The following is a 17,482-nucleotide window of genomic DNA, read 5'->3' as shown; positions in this document are numbered from 1 at the left end:
TGGTCACAAGCTTTTTCTTCAACTCAGCTCCTATAAAACTGATATGGTATAACTTCATGTACATATGAATGAACCACGGCACATCCTAAACGTGCCTCTCCTGGGCCCTTTTGTAGCCAATCACAGATCTCTAACCTCCTTCAGCCATATGTATCAAGGGCTATACCTGAACCTTCTCTTTTCTGAGAGGTGTGTCAACCCCAAGATGGCAAATTCATAAATCCCATCCTTTTGCTTGGTTTCATTGCTTGAAAATTCAAATGAAGAATAAAAGAGAAGCATACACATTATTACAAGTTACTATGAGGAATTAGATTACAAAATATGGGATCAGTGCACAGAAGAAAATATTTTGTTAGGGCTATTCAGATGTAAACATATCCAAATGATAACTATCTTTGATACAGAAAAGAAATTGGGGTTTAAGCAATAATGAATAAAATAAGCCACAGTTGACAAAGACTAAATTTCTGGAGGAACAGTTGTTGGCAGTAGTCGACATGTAGTGAGGAAGGCATATAAAAATGGCCAAAATGCAGTGACTACACTGAAGACATCCCCATGGGTAATTACTTTTAACTAGAACTTAGCAGAGGACTCTGAAAAAATGGCATTTATGCCAAAGACTGTTTATTAGTATTTTTAAATAGAAATATGTTATAGTCATAAGCTAAACATTTAAGTGTACAGCTATCAGCTTTGTGCGAGACTATGCAGAATCTTCATATTATATTTCATAAGAGACCATAGTAGCATGAAGAAATAAAACCCTTTTGTCATCCATCATAGAGGATTATATTGCTCATATATTAACTTTTCCTAAGTGGCTATTTTTGTCATTGGTGGTTCATCTAACATAGCATTGTATTGCTAGAAATCCACAAAAACCTTCATTTTGGTAAAGGCACATGCCATATTTCATTTTTATAACACTTCAGCTCAATGCCCTTTATGACCAAAGTTCTACAATGCAAACATTACACACTAAGTTCCTAGATTTTCTGATCTGAGGATTATTCTTGCCACTGATTCTCCATTTTGTTTTGTGAATTTTTTGGCCATTGTTTTTCCACCTATCAGAACTAAAGAACTAAAAAAATGTGAATAAAGATCCATTTCTGATTTTGTCTTTATTCAGCTTTTACATTTACATATTACTGTTGCTAGTTATGTTACATTTTAATCTAAGAATAGTCATGAATTAACGTCAGATTCTATGAGAAGAGAATAACAAGAACAGCAATTTTGAAAAGTGAACAAGCAGCTTGGTCCATTCAGAGCACCCTAGGTTCAAAGTAAGGATGACAAGTGAAGGAAGCTTGAGGGGGGAACAGAGAGCCACCAGTCTGGAAAGGGCCTCACATGTCAAAATGTGCCTCACGCTTTGTATGGTCACTGTCAAATCAGCCACCTCCTTCATCCTTAGCTCTGTGAAGAACTAAAGTAATGTTTCAGTCACTGATGAATAAAAAATATCAAAATGTATTGCACATGGTAAAATGTAGCTATAGTTTTGTGAGACTTCTGTTTCAGTTTTACACATACATGGAAACAGATGTAATACATATATTGCAGAGTAAAAGGTTGAAATTAAATTTTATTTCTTACAGTGGGTAGCAGACAGGTAAGTTCCTAGTATCTGGGAGGTCTGGGGCAAAACAACAAAGACAGGTCCACATACCATAAGTCTAAATATTTAATGATTATAAATCAAGTCAGCAAACTGTCAAGTAAAAATATAACCTATTATGTCCCTTGAAAATATACCTTCACGATGACTTTTAGACCAGATTCTAAATAATAATTGTCAGTCTCCTTGAAGTTCGATGCCAAGACTTAGCCAGATACGGCCCCTGGACTGTAGTCTGTGTCCTTCTCTTCCTAGTCTCAGCTCCTTCCAGAATACTAATCTGGTTTTGCCTGAATAGATACCTCAGCTAGCACTTTCAAACTGTGGAACCCCAGCAAACAGGCGTCCCTTGGCCACTCCTTCAGTCTAGGAATGGGTGCACTAGACTGCACTGACTACAGACATCACTCCTGGGAAGAAGTCAATAAAGGCTCTGGAGGCAGGTGAAGGTCTACCTGGTCAGAGTCTGGGCTGCCAGGTACCTGGCATGTGGTCAAGAAGGGGTGGTGGTGTGGCTCACAGGTGTGCAATTCCCCCTGGTTTCCTGAACTTCTCATCCTGTAGAGGGGCACAGATGGCCAAAGCAAGGCCCACCAAATCACAGCCCTTTCTTGCCTAGGTTTAAGAGCCATACTTGTAATGATCAAAAATTTGGAATGCCACTGCCTTGGAGTATCTGTTCAGAGTAAAAAAAGAGTAATAAATAGGAGAAGTTGTGGGGAAAAAGAAATAAAAATTAAAGTACACTCTTTGAATACAATGAAATAATCAACTCTAAAAAACAAATGAATATATATAATAATAAAAGAAGAAAAGATCAGAAAAACTAAGATTGGGTTAGAATGAATTTTTAAAAAATCAAAAGTAATGCCTATAGAGATCTTCCAGGCACCTGAGAAGGAATGTGAGAGCATAATACTGTCTGGAGGGGAGAAGACCAGGTTTTGTCATCCTGCTCTGGACAAATAAGTCATTTAATCGTTCTAAGTAAGCCTCAATTTCATTATTGGTAAAATTAAGACAAGGAACATCTCTATCTACTTTGGAAGCCTGATGTGTGAAAAAATGACAAATGGATATAAAATTGCAGTGTGAATGATTTTTTAAAAAGATATCTAATCAAGATGCTCCCAAGTTAATACGCTTCTGTATCTTCCCATTGCTTTGAGAATAAAATTAGACTTCTTACCACAGCCTACAAGAACTTACATGATCTGACCCTGTTCAGTGCTCCATCCTATCTCCTGCTGCTCTCTCTCCTGACCACTAGGCTTCAGTGACCCTGTCATCCTTCCTTCCCAAGAATATGCCAGAGAAGCTCTTTCCCACCGTTGGTGCATTTGCACTTAGTGCTTCCTCTGCCTCAGAAACTCTAAGCTTTTCCATGTGTTTGAATCCGTGTCCTCTTTCAGGTTTCAGTTCAAATCCCACCTCCTAAAAAAGTCCTTCCTCACCATGTCTATTTAACATACTTCACACCGGCCCTTTAATCACATTTATTCCCTCTTACATGCACTTGTTTATTGCTTGGGCCCTTATCTGCCTTGTTCATTACTACATCCCAACCGCCTAGACCAGGACCTATATCCTAGCACCTTCAATAAGGTTGCCACTAAATATTTATTGAAAAATCCATGACCAAAAACATAGTATTAATAAATATTATAATCACAGTATTTATTGCTTGTAATCAAGTTTTGTTATTCACAGTCAGTGTCTCTACCCTTTACAACAAAGCTGTAAGTTGGGTATGACTATTTACCGGTAACTGATGCTCAGGGAGGTTAAAGTGCAAGGTCACCCAGCTAGTAATTGGCAGAGATGGAATTCGAATCCAGGTGTACTGACATCAAACAAATCACTATTCCATGCTGCCTCTCTGACACCTCCCATCACAATTAATTTATCTCTCCTTTGAACTCTAATATCATTTTTGACACTACTTATTTATTGTGTTTTGCAATATTAATTGGGGCATGCTGATTTTTCACTCTAGTTTCTCAGCAAATTTATTACAAAAAAGATGTCTTCTGAATCTCCACCAGTGTCTAACATCCCACTTATCCACATCAATTAGCAAATATTTGCAGCTGCAAAAAATAATTGAAAGTACAGAATATATGAGTCAGGAGCATTATTATCTCCTTTACAAGAGCAATGTGTTTATTGCAAAAATTTCACAAATTTATTCTCCTCTAGAAATTAACAGGAAGAAAGTTATTGAGTCCAGTTCTGAACTTTTAATGAGTTAAAATTTACTGTCCTGAAATTTTTATTATCCTATGAGTATTTATGTTCTCCTAGAACAACTGATTAAATTTGTGTCCCACAGAAACACTAGTTTCAGTTAAGCTTACTTTTTAATTTTTTGTTTTTAAAATGTTGATAATAATTACACAGCTTTTCTATGAGTAATAAGGCCTGTTTCAGAGTGTGCTTTTTTGAGACTATTTTTATCAACTATTTTGTCAACAGAATTCTCAAGCCACTGACATAAAACATCTGTTGGCTAATAACCCACCCTGACTATGTAATTTAAGGAACTTTACTACCCTAAGCAAAGGGTAATCCTTGTGACTAGATTTTACAAGTCACTTCCTGGCAGTTCTGTAGTATCTAACAATAGTTTTGTGTATTTCTCCCCAACCACCACTTTGCAATTTGTGCATTAATACTACAGTCATCCTCCACTGATAATCTTCATTGCACAGACACTCCCCAAAATATTTCCTTTTTTTGTTTGAATATCCTTTTAAATAATTCTCAATAAAAAATTAAGTGGTAGGATTTAAATTTCAAAACTTGTTATTCAATGGTAATGAAATACTTTGAATAATCATGCAACAGAGAATAATTTTGAAAAGGGGAGATGCTTTATAATGTTTATGTATGTAAGTTAGGAGTATTTCTATAAGGATGATAAATATAATGATTAGGATATTATTTTATATTTTATCCATAAATGTCAGCAGTTAGAATACTGTGGGGATCTAATATACAGCATGGCGACTATTATCAGCACTACTGTATTATATATTCGAAAGTTGCTGAGAGTGAATCTAAAAGGTTCTTAGCACACGCGCAGCACATACACACAAAAGGTAATTAGGTGACATAATGAATGTGTTAATTAGCCTTATTGTGCTAATTTCTTCACAATACAGACATATGCTAAATCATCATGTGGTATACCTTAAACTTGCATATTGTGTGTCAATTATATCTCAATAAAACTGGAAAGAAAGAAATGGCAGGCAAACAAACATGATATGAATGAATAAATAAATACATGAAAATAAAACTGATGGCAGCTAGAGGTAAAGGGATTGGGAAATGGATGAAGTAGATGAAGAAGATTAAGAGGCACAAACTTCCAGTTGTAAAATCAGTAAGACGCGGAGATGTGATATACAACATAGGGAATATAGTCAATAATATTGTAAAAATTTTGTATGGAGACTGATGGTCACTATCCTTATCATGGTGATCATTTTGTAAGGTATATAAATATCATCAAACCACTGTGTTGTACACCTGAAATTAAAATAATATTGTATATCAATTATACCTCAATAAAGAAAAAAACACAAACCCCTCAAACTTTCAAAATACTTACTTGAATGACATCTCAGGAGTAATAGGAATTGAAATAGGTGACTTATTTTAAATTAGAAAAAAATATGCATGATATATAGTTTAGGTTTACACTGGAGGATAGGGGCATGCTATTTTAAACAATACTAGTGTATCATTATTTCAAAGCATTTGGAAATCACTCCTCCTACAATTCTGGGAAGTTGGTGAAAAAAAGAATACCAATAATTACAATGTTTAAAAATCTTTAGTTACATCTATAAGGAAGAATAAGTTAGTAATGGCACAGAATTTCTCTTCTATACTGGCTGAAATGCCTTCTCCAAGAACTAAAAGGCAAAGAAAGGTAGAGACAAGGACTTTACATCACCAACTACTCAGAATCCTCAGAATCTGTGGAATCCAATAGAAACAAACAACTATTATACATAGGTCCTCATTCTGATAGTAGAACCAGTTTCTGAAAGTTAATCTGACATGAATTGTCTTACATCCTATAAATTCTGGATATTTAGGGGCTATATGTTAAAAGAAACAACATTTGAAAAAAAAATATGTATGTGAGTACCCTCTTCTCTCCTGAAAGTACCAGGCAAACGCTTTATATATCAAATGGTTTGTTAGGGAATAGACAAGATCTCAAGTTTTTTATGCCTTTCAAAGACATACTTCTTTAATTCTTGTCTGGATTACCATAAATACAGCATTGTTAAAAAAAAAAAAACCCACAATATTTTGTAGACGTCTAAGAAAAACTTCATGGCCACCAAGTCCATTTTCATACCCAAACAAGTATAATTCTATAATTCTCTGAGAAAAGGTATAGCATGGTATTACTGATGACATAATTAAAATGAAACAGTAATAGAAAATTACATGTTGGCTTCCTAAACTGAGTTTTGTGTGCAAACAGCTTATTCTAAAGAGCTCGGTGGTTTGTTTACTGAATTAATGTCAGTTTACTTATCTGAAGGGACAAGAAATAATCTTATTCAAATTTGAAATACAGCTCATGAAACCTAGCTGTCAGACTATAGTTTATTTTTAATACTCAGCTTGAGATTCCTATAAGATACATGGATAAAGGCTAAAACAGTGAAGCCTTAAATTAAGAGCTATTTGCCTCTCAGCCACCAGAACTGACAGCAGTCTCAGGAAATTAGTCTGGTTTACTTGGCTTCCTTTGCTTTTATACTTGGAAGGAGGAAACGTAAGAAGCCCCTCCGCTTGTTTCAGCTGGATAAGTAAGGAAGTGTTCAGTTTATTTTCAGGGAAGAAGTCTGGTGCTATTGCTTTGTGGTCCAGTCACTTGCTCCTTAATCTCTACGCTCTAAAACCTCTTGACATTCACAATGACACCAATTTAGCTACCTAATTCATGTAGTCTTGTTGCTTAAAGAGTTCAACCATCTGAAGATGTAACTGGTAAGGGCAAATATCCCCACAGATTGTCTCAGCCTCTGTCATCTTTATCTAACTCCAGACCTACCAGCAACTGACCTTCCTTTTGTGCTAGAAACAAATGGTTTAGCCCAGAAAAGGGCCAAACAGACTGCTGGTTTTCTTAGCCTGGGTAGAAGCTCCAACCAAAGGAAAATCATTCTTTGTAAAAAACAGTAAAAGTCCCAAGGCTTAAGATATCCTTTTATGTAATTTCTCATTAACAGGCATACTGTTAGGACCTTCTTAAGCACCAGAAAATCCTAAATCAAGTAGAGATTACCAAAAAATTTTTTCAGTGATAAGCCACAGATGAGTTGCCAATTGTACATAATATCATTTATAAATCAAAATTATTGTTATTATATTTTAAAAGTCCTGGATATATATTATTGACACACCTATCTGTGCAAACATATTTATTCTATTATTCATATGCTCAATTAGATATATAATTGAATTATTTCAGAGAATCAAGTTAATAGCAAGTATTGAGAAATTCAAATATGTATCTATGCATACACACATATGCATTATTTTTAGGAAAATCAAATTAAAAGCAATAAATGAAAAGTCATCATCAACTTTTGACCAACAAATCAAAAAATAATAATGTTATCACATGGACTTCATATTTCATATTTCTGTCAAAGGCTATAGCAAGTAAATATTTCCATGTAGGACCATGTCATATGTGTCATACCTTTTCATGGACTTTCTGACCAGGTTCCATCCCTTCAAGATGTTCTGATTCTGTGGACCCCTCACTTGATGCCATTTTTCGTTGTATATGAACATTTTGTTCACGCAAGGCAACAATCTGCAAAATAAAAGCACTATGCCTTAAAAATCTAAAATAGAGCATAAAGTCTAGAAAAACTGAATTTATTCAAATGTGGTTAAGAACTAATGAACACAAACAAATAATTAGAAAATAAGCATTAAATTTTACTCAGATTATTACTTAAAATATTTTTAACATTTATGTTAGCATTTTGAATAATAATTATATGAATATGAAATATACTGAAGAAAGCATTTTCTAGTTGAAAAATTTATCTATGTAGTTGGAAATGTGTCTAAATTAATGCCATGATCCATGTGTTATTAATTCAGAAGTTACTTTTAAAATTAATTTATGAAATGTGATAAAATTCATACTGGTCTACATTTTTAAAGTATAAAAGAAACAAAAATGAAAATATTGCACGCTGAAGGCTAGTTATGAGCACAGTCATTCACCCTAAGGGGTAGCATATCTGTAATTTTAAAATAAGCAAATACATAAACTGGACTTAATTTTGTGGCACTATCATGAGTACTTAGAATTAAACTGGTCTCATTATCATTATTTTAATGGCTACTATCTTCGTGCTGCTAGTTCAACTATAGTTAATTTGCAGAAGACTTCTCAAAAAGCAATTAACTCTTGAAAATTTTCAGCTCAACTTTACAGACGTATTTTCAACTGAGAAAGATTCTCAGATAGTTGTAGTTTAAGTGATCTTAATAATAAACAGAGGAAAAATAGCATTCTAACATTTTTAAATGGTGTTTTAAAACACAGATGCTATTTGTACATATTTTGGAAGTATTTTACATTAATACCACCACATACTTATTTCATGGCAAATCTTATTATATTATCAACTCAGATACTGAGTTGGTATTAGTTCTTGGGGATATCAATGCCCATAGTATTTAATACACAATAAATAGTCAATCACATATGAGACCAGTATGTCACATAGACCAATAATCACCAAATAAACGTTAAACGTCAAGAAGTTGGGTGGTTGTCCCCATCTCTGCCACTGCTTCAATGCCGAGATGCACAATGCTGTGCTCCTGAGATCAGGTATCTTGTATATGACCTCCAGCATTTGAACATATAGCATTATCCTTTAGTAAGGGCATATCACCAAATAATGAAGAACAACTCTGTAAATACTCTTCTTCTTGAACTGTAATCAGCAAACAACTGGCTCCTTTGCTCTCATTCTTGCCAATCTACAAGCTATCATCCACAGAGCAGCCAGATTCACCTTTGAAACTTAAGTTACATTGTGTCACTCCTTGCGTTCCAAAGAACCTCAATGTTTTCCCAACTTATTTAGCATAAATTTAAACTTCTTAACAAAGTCTAGAATATCTTATATGATTCCCATCAGTCATAATGGCCTCCTTTCTCTCTCTCAAATACACCAGGCTCTTTTTCACCCAGATTTTAGGAACTTAATCTTCCTGCCTGAAACATGCTATCCCAGCTCAGACCACAGTTAACACAATTCCAGCTTTCAAAATTCAGCTGAAATACCATTCCTCAGAGAAAAACATATCTTGCCATCAACCACTTGTTATAGTTTCCCTATGTATTATTGTGTGTATTTCATTGATTAAAATATAATATTATTTTCCTTTATTTACTTAATCACTTTGCTTGGTTATTTAGCTATCAGAAGTCCTAATGATAACTCAGGGAAAACGATTTTCAAAGGAATACCTTATTGAAAACATTTTCATATGAAGCAGCACATCATATTATGTGCAAGGTTTATTTTACTCAATAAAAATGTGTTGACTTAAATAATGATTGGGTAGGGATAAACAAAGAATGTAAACCTAATTCATTCAGAAGTAACAAAAGATAATGATTTAGAGTGTGTGGGAACCTTCAGAGACATTTCTCTGATGTTAGCACAGAAATGGATTATATCAAAGGAACAATAAGAGTAAAATAGTCCCTTGGTATATCATTTTTATATTACATTCTTAACATCTTGTCTCTTGAATGAAAGAATAATATTATATTATCATCATTACATAATGAACTTTTATTATGAATTTTTAAAAATTTAAGCATTGTACACTGACATTCCACTAAGATAACATCCATGACTTAACAAATATGTTGACAAAGGTAACAATAAACTTTAAAATTCTATGCATTTTCTTCCATTATTTAATCTACATAGAAGGGAAGAGAAACTTTTTAAAAAAATTAAACACCAAATTTAGCTCTGTTTTCAGAATAATTTCTACTGGTTTAGTAATTCAAATAAATTTTAAACACTGCCTAGTGCCTAAAATAAAGCAGGCCCTCTAAAAGGTTTACTGAATGACTCAGTGAATTAATGACCTAAATAATAATACTAATAAAGTCAAAACACCAAATTCACATGGAAAACACTGTATGCAAATATAAGTGTGCAGCTATGTTAAAAAAATGACAAACTTCAGGTGTTTTACAAAGTATACACATGACAGTTCTAAGACATAACTTTCACCAACCAACATGCAAATCCTACTTTTTTTGTTGTTTTTAATCAAGTGCACAAATTAGGTTTTTGAAACAGGAGAACAGATGTAGAATCCTCTATATTCTTTATCACTGTTAAATGATTTTATTCTGTTCTATTTTTGCCCAATAACAAATTATCCTGAGGAGTTATGAAAGCAAAGCTTCAGCATCTGATTTAATTGTAGGTGTTAATAATCTTGATTCTTTCTTTCACAAGGGAAAAAGTGAGAGGTTCTCTCCTGTGAATGCAACGTTGGGGGTTGGGCCTCTTTAATGTGTTCAAAGGGCAGAGAAGTTCACCTAGAAATCACAGGGGTTCCAGGTAGCAGAGGCCTCTTTAGGAAATTCTGCCAGCTGGCTTAAGAAGCAAATGCAGGAGATGGCTTGAGAACTAGCTTGGAAGCAGAAGCAGAATGAAAAGAAGGTGACGGCCCCCAAACATTCTTTGGGCTCTCACTGACAGGGAATGCTGTCAAAGGGTGGGGACAGTGACTTGTCCAGGATACCAAAGCAGGCCTGGATCCTTCACTGCTGAACAGCATGACCTACTACAAATGAGATGGCATGGCAGGTGGGAGGAATCACTTCTGGGTAGTCTCTGTGGCTTACCTAGTTGTTATGTAACGGCAAGAAAGTACTGGATACTCACCATGTGCCAAGCACTGTGCTAAACTATTTTAATCTACAAAATAGTTTTTATGATCCACACTTAACAAGTGATTAAACTGAGATAAACAGAGTGTGATGAGAACTAAGTAGGAATCAAATAAAAGTTAACTCCTTATCTTGACACCTTCTACTTTCTGTCAAGTTGCCTCACGTGGCTTACATCAGGGGAAATTCATAGTGGGTGGGGATGGGAAGCAAACATTTCCCTTCCAAGTACTTCTACCTCCCCATCCTGGAATCCTTTGTATATCATTAAGGTATGGACCCCTCCCTGGAGAGATTCACATCCAGGCATAGTTGTACCCACGTTTTCAGTTTATCAATCCACTGAAGGCCCATGGAACTCTGGTCAAGGGCACTGCCCCACAGTCATTTTAATTGATCAACCATGATTTGTCAACTGTTCGCTGACATTTGTTTTTAAATGCTCAGCATCCCTTCAATATCACTGTTGTTAACAACATCTTACATTTTCACTATAGAATCTTCCTTCCCTACTCTAGAGACCGTCAGTCAGGGGGCCAGAGCTCAGGGCAAATGGATGGGCACATGATCAAAGCCAGGGAAATCAGAATATTCCTTGAGATGTTTCTGGCAGAGATATGGGGGAAGATTCGTTTTCTACTATGGGGGTTAAGCTGGTAAGGTATGATCAAGATGGCTGTTTGCCATTAGTTCTAGTCCATGGAGAAAAGCACATGAAAAAGATAGAGCCCTGATGAATCACATCTGCTCCTGATTCTAGCCATTCTTAAATCATCTCTACCCCTGGCGTTTCATTAATATGAGCCCCAAATTTCTCTTTTTTGCTCAAACTTGCTTTTCCGTGACTTATAACTGGACGTGCCCTTAAAAATATCACAAGGGACATGGAAGGCAACACAGAGCATGGAATTTCTAAGTGGAGATTTTGAAGAACGATGAAGAATTTACCAGCTGGGGACAATAGGAGAAAAGTGTTCAGGTGGATAGAAGAACATGAGCTCTTTGTGTTCCTAGTACTACAGGTTGTTTAATATTCCTGTGGCAAACATTAGCCGGATGAAGATAAAAGAATGACAGGAGACTAAAAAACTGAAGTACTTCAACTAAAACTCTGGCATCCGTGTGCTTCATGCTCTCTGGCTTATTGCTTCGCCTCGACCCTTACTTGTGTTTCCTGATTACTCATTTAGTCTGAGAGCCTGACTCATTGTGTCTAGGCATTTCCAAACCCATGATATTTCCAAGCCAATCTTCCAAGTTTTGTTCCTGCCTTTGCCTCTGTCAGATTGTTTTTGGTTCCTGGATGGGGGCTTGTCACCAGAAGGACCAAACCATGATTAGAAGCTTGGAATTTTCAACTCTACCCCCAATTCTCCAGACAGGGGAGAGGGCTTGGAGTTAATGACTGATCATGCCTATATGATGAAACTTCCATAAAGATCCCAAAGTATGGGGGTCAGTGAGCTTCCAGGTTGGTGAACATAACATATCCATGTGCCGGGAGAGTGACACACCCCCAACTCCACAGGGACAGAAATTCCTGGGCTTGGGACCCTCCCAGACCTTGCCCTGTTTCTCTTCATCTGGCTGTTCATCTGTATTCTTTAATAAACTGGTAAATGTAACGGTTTTCCTGAGTTCTTTGAGCTGCTCTAGCAAATTAATAGAATCCAAAGACAGGGTTATGAGAACCCCTGATTTACAGCGAAATCAGTCAGAAACACAGGTGACAACTTTTATTTGCAACTTACATCTGAGATTGGTGGGGGGATGGGATAACTGGGTGATGGGCATTAAGGAGGGCACGTGATGTGATGAGCACCGGGTGTTATATGCAACTAATGAATAATTGACAATTACATCAAAAACTAATGATGTATTATATGTTGGTTAATTGAATTTAAATAAAAATTAAAAAAAAAACACAAACAACTGACATCTGAAGTGGAAGGGAGTAGTCATGTGGGACTGAGCCTTTAACATGTGGGATCTGACACTATCTCCAGGAAGTATCAGAATTAAGCTAAATTGTAGGACACCCAATGGTGTCTCAGTGAATGCCTGGTGGAAGAAGGCTTTCCTCCCACCCATCCACACCCACATCTGCTGTCAGAAGTGCTGTAAGTGTGGCAGTCATGTGAGAGTAAAGGAGAACCACAGGAGGTGGATTAGGGTTTTCCTCTACACAGCCTTCCTCCTTTTTGACTGCTTCTGAATCACCTTTTAGGTCTTTGCTTATATGTCACCCACGCTGGAATGGGTTCTGGGACCATCCTCCTCTCAGGGATTTAAGTTATATAATTCCTTAGCATTCTCCAAAAACTCATGTTATACAAATGATCACTCTTTATCACAATTAGCTGTTAGTTTTCTGGCTGCCCATTTTGCCACTGAGTGCCTCAAGACCAGAAACTATATCTGATTATTTATTCCGAGTTCTTAAGACACTGGTTAACAAGTAGGACACACTCTAGAAATACTTACAGAATGTTGAACAAAAACAGACCATATGAATAGAAAAGACAGGGAGTTAGAAAAACTGGGTGGAAAAGTTCTCAAAAATTTATACATGGAGAAGAAAATTGGTCATTAATGTGGAGGACTATGTGAGACTGAAATCTTCCCAATGTTCATACATGATTAAAAATTAGCAAGGAGTCTTGAGAATGGAAGAACTCACTGAGAAAATAAAGGAAAAATAAGAAGTACTGACCTAGTCTTGAAGGGTATTCATAGCTCTAATGTAAGGAGGCAGACAGGGCAGATGGCACAGGCAACTATAAAGGAGGATAGGAATGGGATCAGGGGAGGGCAGCTTAATGAAAGTTAACCAGACCTTTGTGTCTCATTGTGTCTTAAAATATTACAAAATATTTACAAGTATATTGCAGCCTAGGTAATACAATTTGGGTGCACTGAAGTACATGCTGTGTTTATATGCATTAGATTTAGGAGAGATTTCAGCCAACAGAATTCTTAAAGTGAAAAAAGAAAAGCAATGTAATTTAATTTAATTTTCACTTGGTTTTTCCTTTATTTTTTGAAAATATTAATCTACAGGACATTCCAAAGTTCGACAAGGAAGGCCGAGAAATTAAAAAAAGAAATTTAGAAATTAAGTTTCTAATTAAGAACTACTAGCAATAATAATGGTTGCTATATGTAGAATATCTATTACACGCCACAAATTGCAAAGCAATTTACTAGCATAATCTCTTTTAATGCTCCCAACGGTGTTATAAATTGGGTATTATTATTTTGATTTTACAAATGAAGAACCTAGCACAGAGGGAATAAATAATATACTGAAGGTCACAGAGAAAAAGACGTGACAGAGACAGGTTTCCAATCCAGGTCTGATACCGTCAAAACCTGTTAAGTATTATGTTCTAATGCCTTTTGAAAATTACTGAAGTGATTCACTGCATACACAATCCAAAATTTATCTAGGTCAGGACTACAGCTCTGTGGTCTGATAGCAGGGGCATTTACCTGTCCTGATTTGGCAAAACAATTTAGATGCAGTTAGAAAATATCTTCCATTATTCCCAGGAATAAAAATCATGCTGTTTATATTTTTATCATTTTTATTTATAACTCTTATGTGGCACAGTCATTTCAATTTACTTTGAAAACTGCTCAACTACTGTTTAAGATAAATCATGTCTACTCTTCACCCTAATTCTCCAGGGGTCGTCATTCTGATATTTGTGAATTCATAGCTGCCTTTACCTACTTAACAACAACTTCCAGACAGTGCCCATGTCTAATTAACAAAGATTCTTTTCATCTATTTTTACCCCAAAGTCAATTAGCAATTCCAAGAGTGAGACTTACAGAAGTCTCACTACACTAACACATAATTTGCTTCTACACATATACTTATTCTAATTTAGCTGAATTCCATGCTTAGATTCCACTGACACTGCAACATGAAAAAGCAAAGAAAAGTAACTAGTAGAATAGTAGAGATTTACGATTTACGCTTAAGCAATTCTCCAGCTGCAATAGTTTGGATTTGTGTTGTTATATGGATTTGTGTTAACTGGGAAACTATAAAGATTGAGATACTTACTCAAACAGAATTAAGGACCCCGAGCCAATAGCTATTTCACTTTCCAGCACTAGGTCTTGGCCATTGATCTGTAAGCACCACTAAAGCATACTAAAACCCGTGTAAAACAACTTCATAGACTCTAACGCAGTTTGATCAGGTCCCATGTAACATTCATTTTCAATGTTTTTCAGTGAGCGACTGACAATCTGTGAAACTGAGCAGATTCAATGAATGATCGAATTGTTTTGAGAAGAGAATCAGAGGTTTCCACTGTGAGATTTTGCCTCTTGTCAAATTTAGAAAAGAGTTACTTAATCGATGGTTTAATGTATGAATCCATTTATCCTAATAAATGACCAAATAGCTTGGAGGCAGAAAACATAGATTCACTTCGTGGTTGTTTCAAATTTTTACCACTATACTACCTCTATTCAGTGACAAATATTTATTGAATAAATGAGAACACATTATATACCTTTATTTTTAACACGCTCCACTTTGGCTGACCAGCCTTCCCAATTCCCATTAGATGAACTGGCTGGGTACTCAAATTTAAGCGCACATCACCAGTAAGTTTCTGGTGATTCTTTGATGGAAAACACAGGACATGAATTTTGGCTATTTACAAATTCTACATATGAACTGATTTTGCTTATACTTAAAAACATAAGAATTCCTTGTGTAGTTTTTAATGGTGAAAAAAAATCCTTTTAACAATGATATTAGAGGGGCACCTGGGTGGCTCAATCGGTTGATTTGGGGTTCAAGTCAAGATCTCAGGGTCATGGGATTGAGCCCCTTATCTGGCTCTGCGCTGAGCGTGGAGTCGGCTTGAGATTCTCTCTCCCTCTCCCTTTGCCCCTCCACCCACTCACACTCTCCATCTCTCTCTAAAACAAATACATAAAATCTTTAAAAAAACCCAATAATATTAAAATTTTTAAAGCCCATTTTTAAAACAATAACTGGCATGCAAAACTCTCAGTATTAGTTTTAAGTTTAAGACAATGGTTGCAATAACAATAGGATTTCGAATGTTTGCTTAGGTAGATTTGCTTTTGCATGGAATACTTATGGTATTCATTTTCAGTGTAATAATATCCAATAATATTAATTTCAATAGCTATATTTTAATATAGTTATTGATATTTAATTCTACTATAAATTACAATTCTCTATGAAACTATCTCTATTCTGTTCATCTAACTGGTATTTCAGTCATTCTATTTTTTGATACTTGGTCACGCTTTATTTTAATTTATTTCCATTATTCAAATATTTCTCTAATATTTAAAATGATATGTCAAATCCTGGCATTTTCATTGGGGACATATAAACGACTACAGGACATACAAAATAACTTAAAATGGAGAGAATTAGTGGAGAATTGTTGAGGCACAGGACTGCAATTGTAGCAGGTTAGCAGCTAAGAGTGGCATAAAATGGAAGAACAGTAATAAAAATGACCAAGGAAGCTGCTAATCTGGTGAAGTACAAGAATTAATGAAGAGAATAAAAGCAAAAAAAGTCCTTAAGAATTTTCCAAAAGTATCAGTAATAGGTAAACATATTCTGAACAAATTATATTTATCACTGCAGGAAAGCAAGCCTCAATTTAAAATATAAATAAGCAAAAAAAAAAAAAAAGAGAGAGAGAGAAAGGGGTGAAGAATATTCACTGAGGTAAACAAATAATGCTGATAAGTATAACAACAAGTGTAAACAATTGCAATATAATTCAGTATTGAGTGCTGAGAATGTTGGCAGCAGTTTAGTTAAAAGTTGTGAATGTCATGAAAAAAATACACTGCAATATCCATCATCCAGGAAGATGGCAGTTACTAATAACTCCTCCCCTCCCTGAAGACAGCAGAATCCTATTTGAAAATAAACTGTTAAATTAATTAAACAGGGAGGCCATTAGGCTGAGGTGGCTCTAATGCCATGACATACTACATAAGCAAACCAAAATGTGACCCTGAAAATTCCACAAGGTTAAGGAACCAAAATGCCAAGGACAGCCAATCACAACAGCCCACTAGGCTTTACAAGAGCCAATCAAATAATATCCTTTCTTTGCATTGGCACTCTCTCTACACAGTGTGTCTCTGCCCCCCGACCCCCAACCCATCCTGGGGGGGGGGGCGGACTTCTAACCATTTCCAGTTTGACCCTGCTGCTTAATTTGAATGGATTTTTGCATAAAGAAACTTTCAGAATTTTTAATATGCTTCAGTTTATCTTTTAACATGTCTCACAATGAAAAAAACAAATAGGAGTTACTAAAGGCATTGCTTATCATAAAGGACATGTTGGCATAGAACAGAGGTTTCCTTCAAGATACTTCCCACAATCACTAGGCCCCTTACCTTCCCTAAAGTCAGAAGCAAAAAAAAAAAAAAAAAAAAAAAAGGCTAATTTGACATGGCCTTCAGTGAGGGCAGGACAACTGAACTGCAGTAATTATCCCACACCCTCCAAGTAAAAAAAAAAAAAAAAAAGCAAAAATGAGGAGATCAAGTCATGCTGAGAAGAGAGTCCCAGCAATGTAAATGGTCCAATGGGTCCAGACATGATTAGTTTATAGAGTAGCCAGTAAGCTCTGTGAATGAGAGCCTGTCTTTAAAAGTCTCAATAAATGTTTATTTTTTATGAAATATGTTAAGACATGAATAAAAGTTTCTACTTTAGTTATGTATACTGAGAAATATTAAAATGCTTTGAACAAATATTGATTATTAAATTAATAAAGGTAAATCTACCTAATACTGATCATGTTTCTGTCATCTGTTTATTCAAGAGTGAA

At 35.5% G+C, this 17,482-nt stretch overlaps 1 protein-coding gene across 2 annotated transcripts in view; it reads right to left on the bottom strand.

The window, feature by feature from the left end:
* The window catches only part of PPFIA2 (PTPRF interacting protein alpha 2), a 465,096-nt gene that overhangs the window by 132,852 nt on the left and 314,762 nt on the right, over positions 1 to 17,482 (bottom strand). For both annotated transcript variants that reach the window (XM_026499958.4, XM_044384552.3), the window contains exon 6: positions 7,368 to 7,484. In XM_026499958.4, coding sequence (XP_026355743.1) covers positions 7,368 to 7,484 — 117 coding nt within the window. The remainder of the gene's footprint in view (positions 1 to 7,367; positions 7,485 to 17,482) is intronic.

Source organism: Ursus arctos, unplaced genomic scaffold, assembly GCF_023065955.2.
Source record: "Ursus arctos isolate Adak ecotype North America unplaced genomic scaffold, UrsArc2.0 scaffold_21, whole genome shotgun sequence".
NCBI lineage: Eukaryota > Metazoa > Chordata > Mammalia > Carnivora > Ursidae > Ursus > Ursus arctos.
The sequence above is the reverse complement of the archived record's forward strand: the minus strand, read 5'-3'. Positions and strand labels throughout refer to the sequence as shown.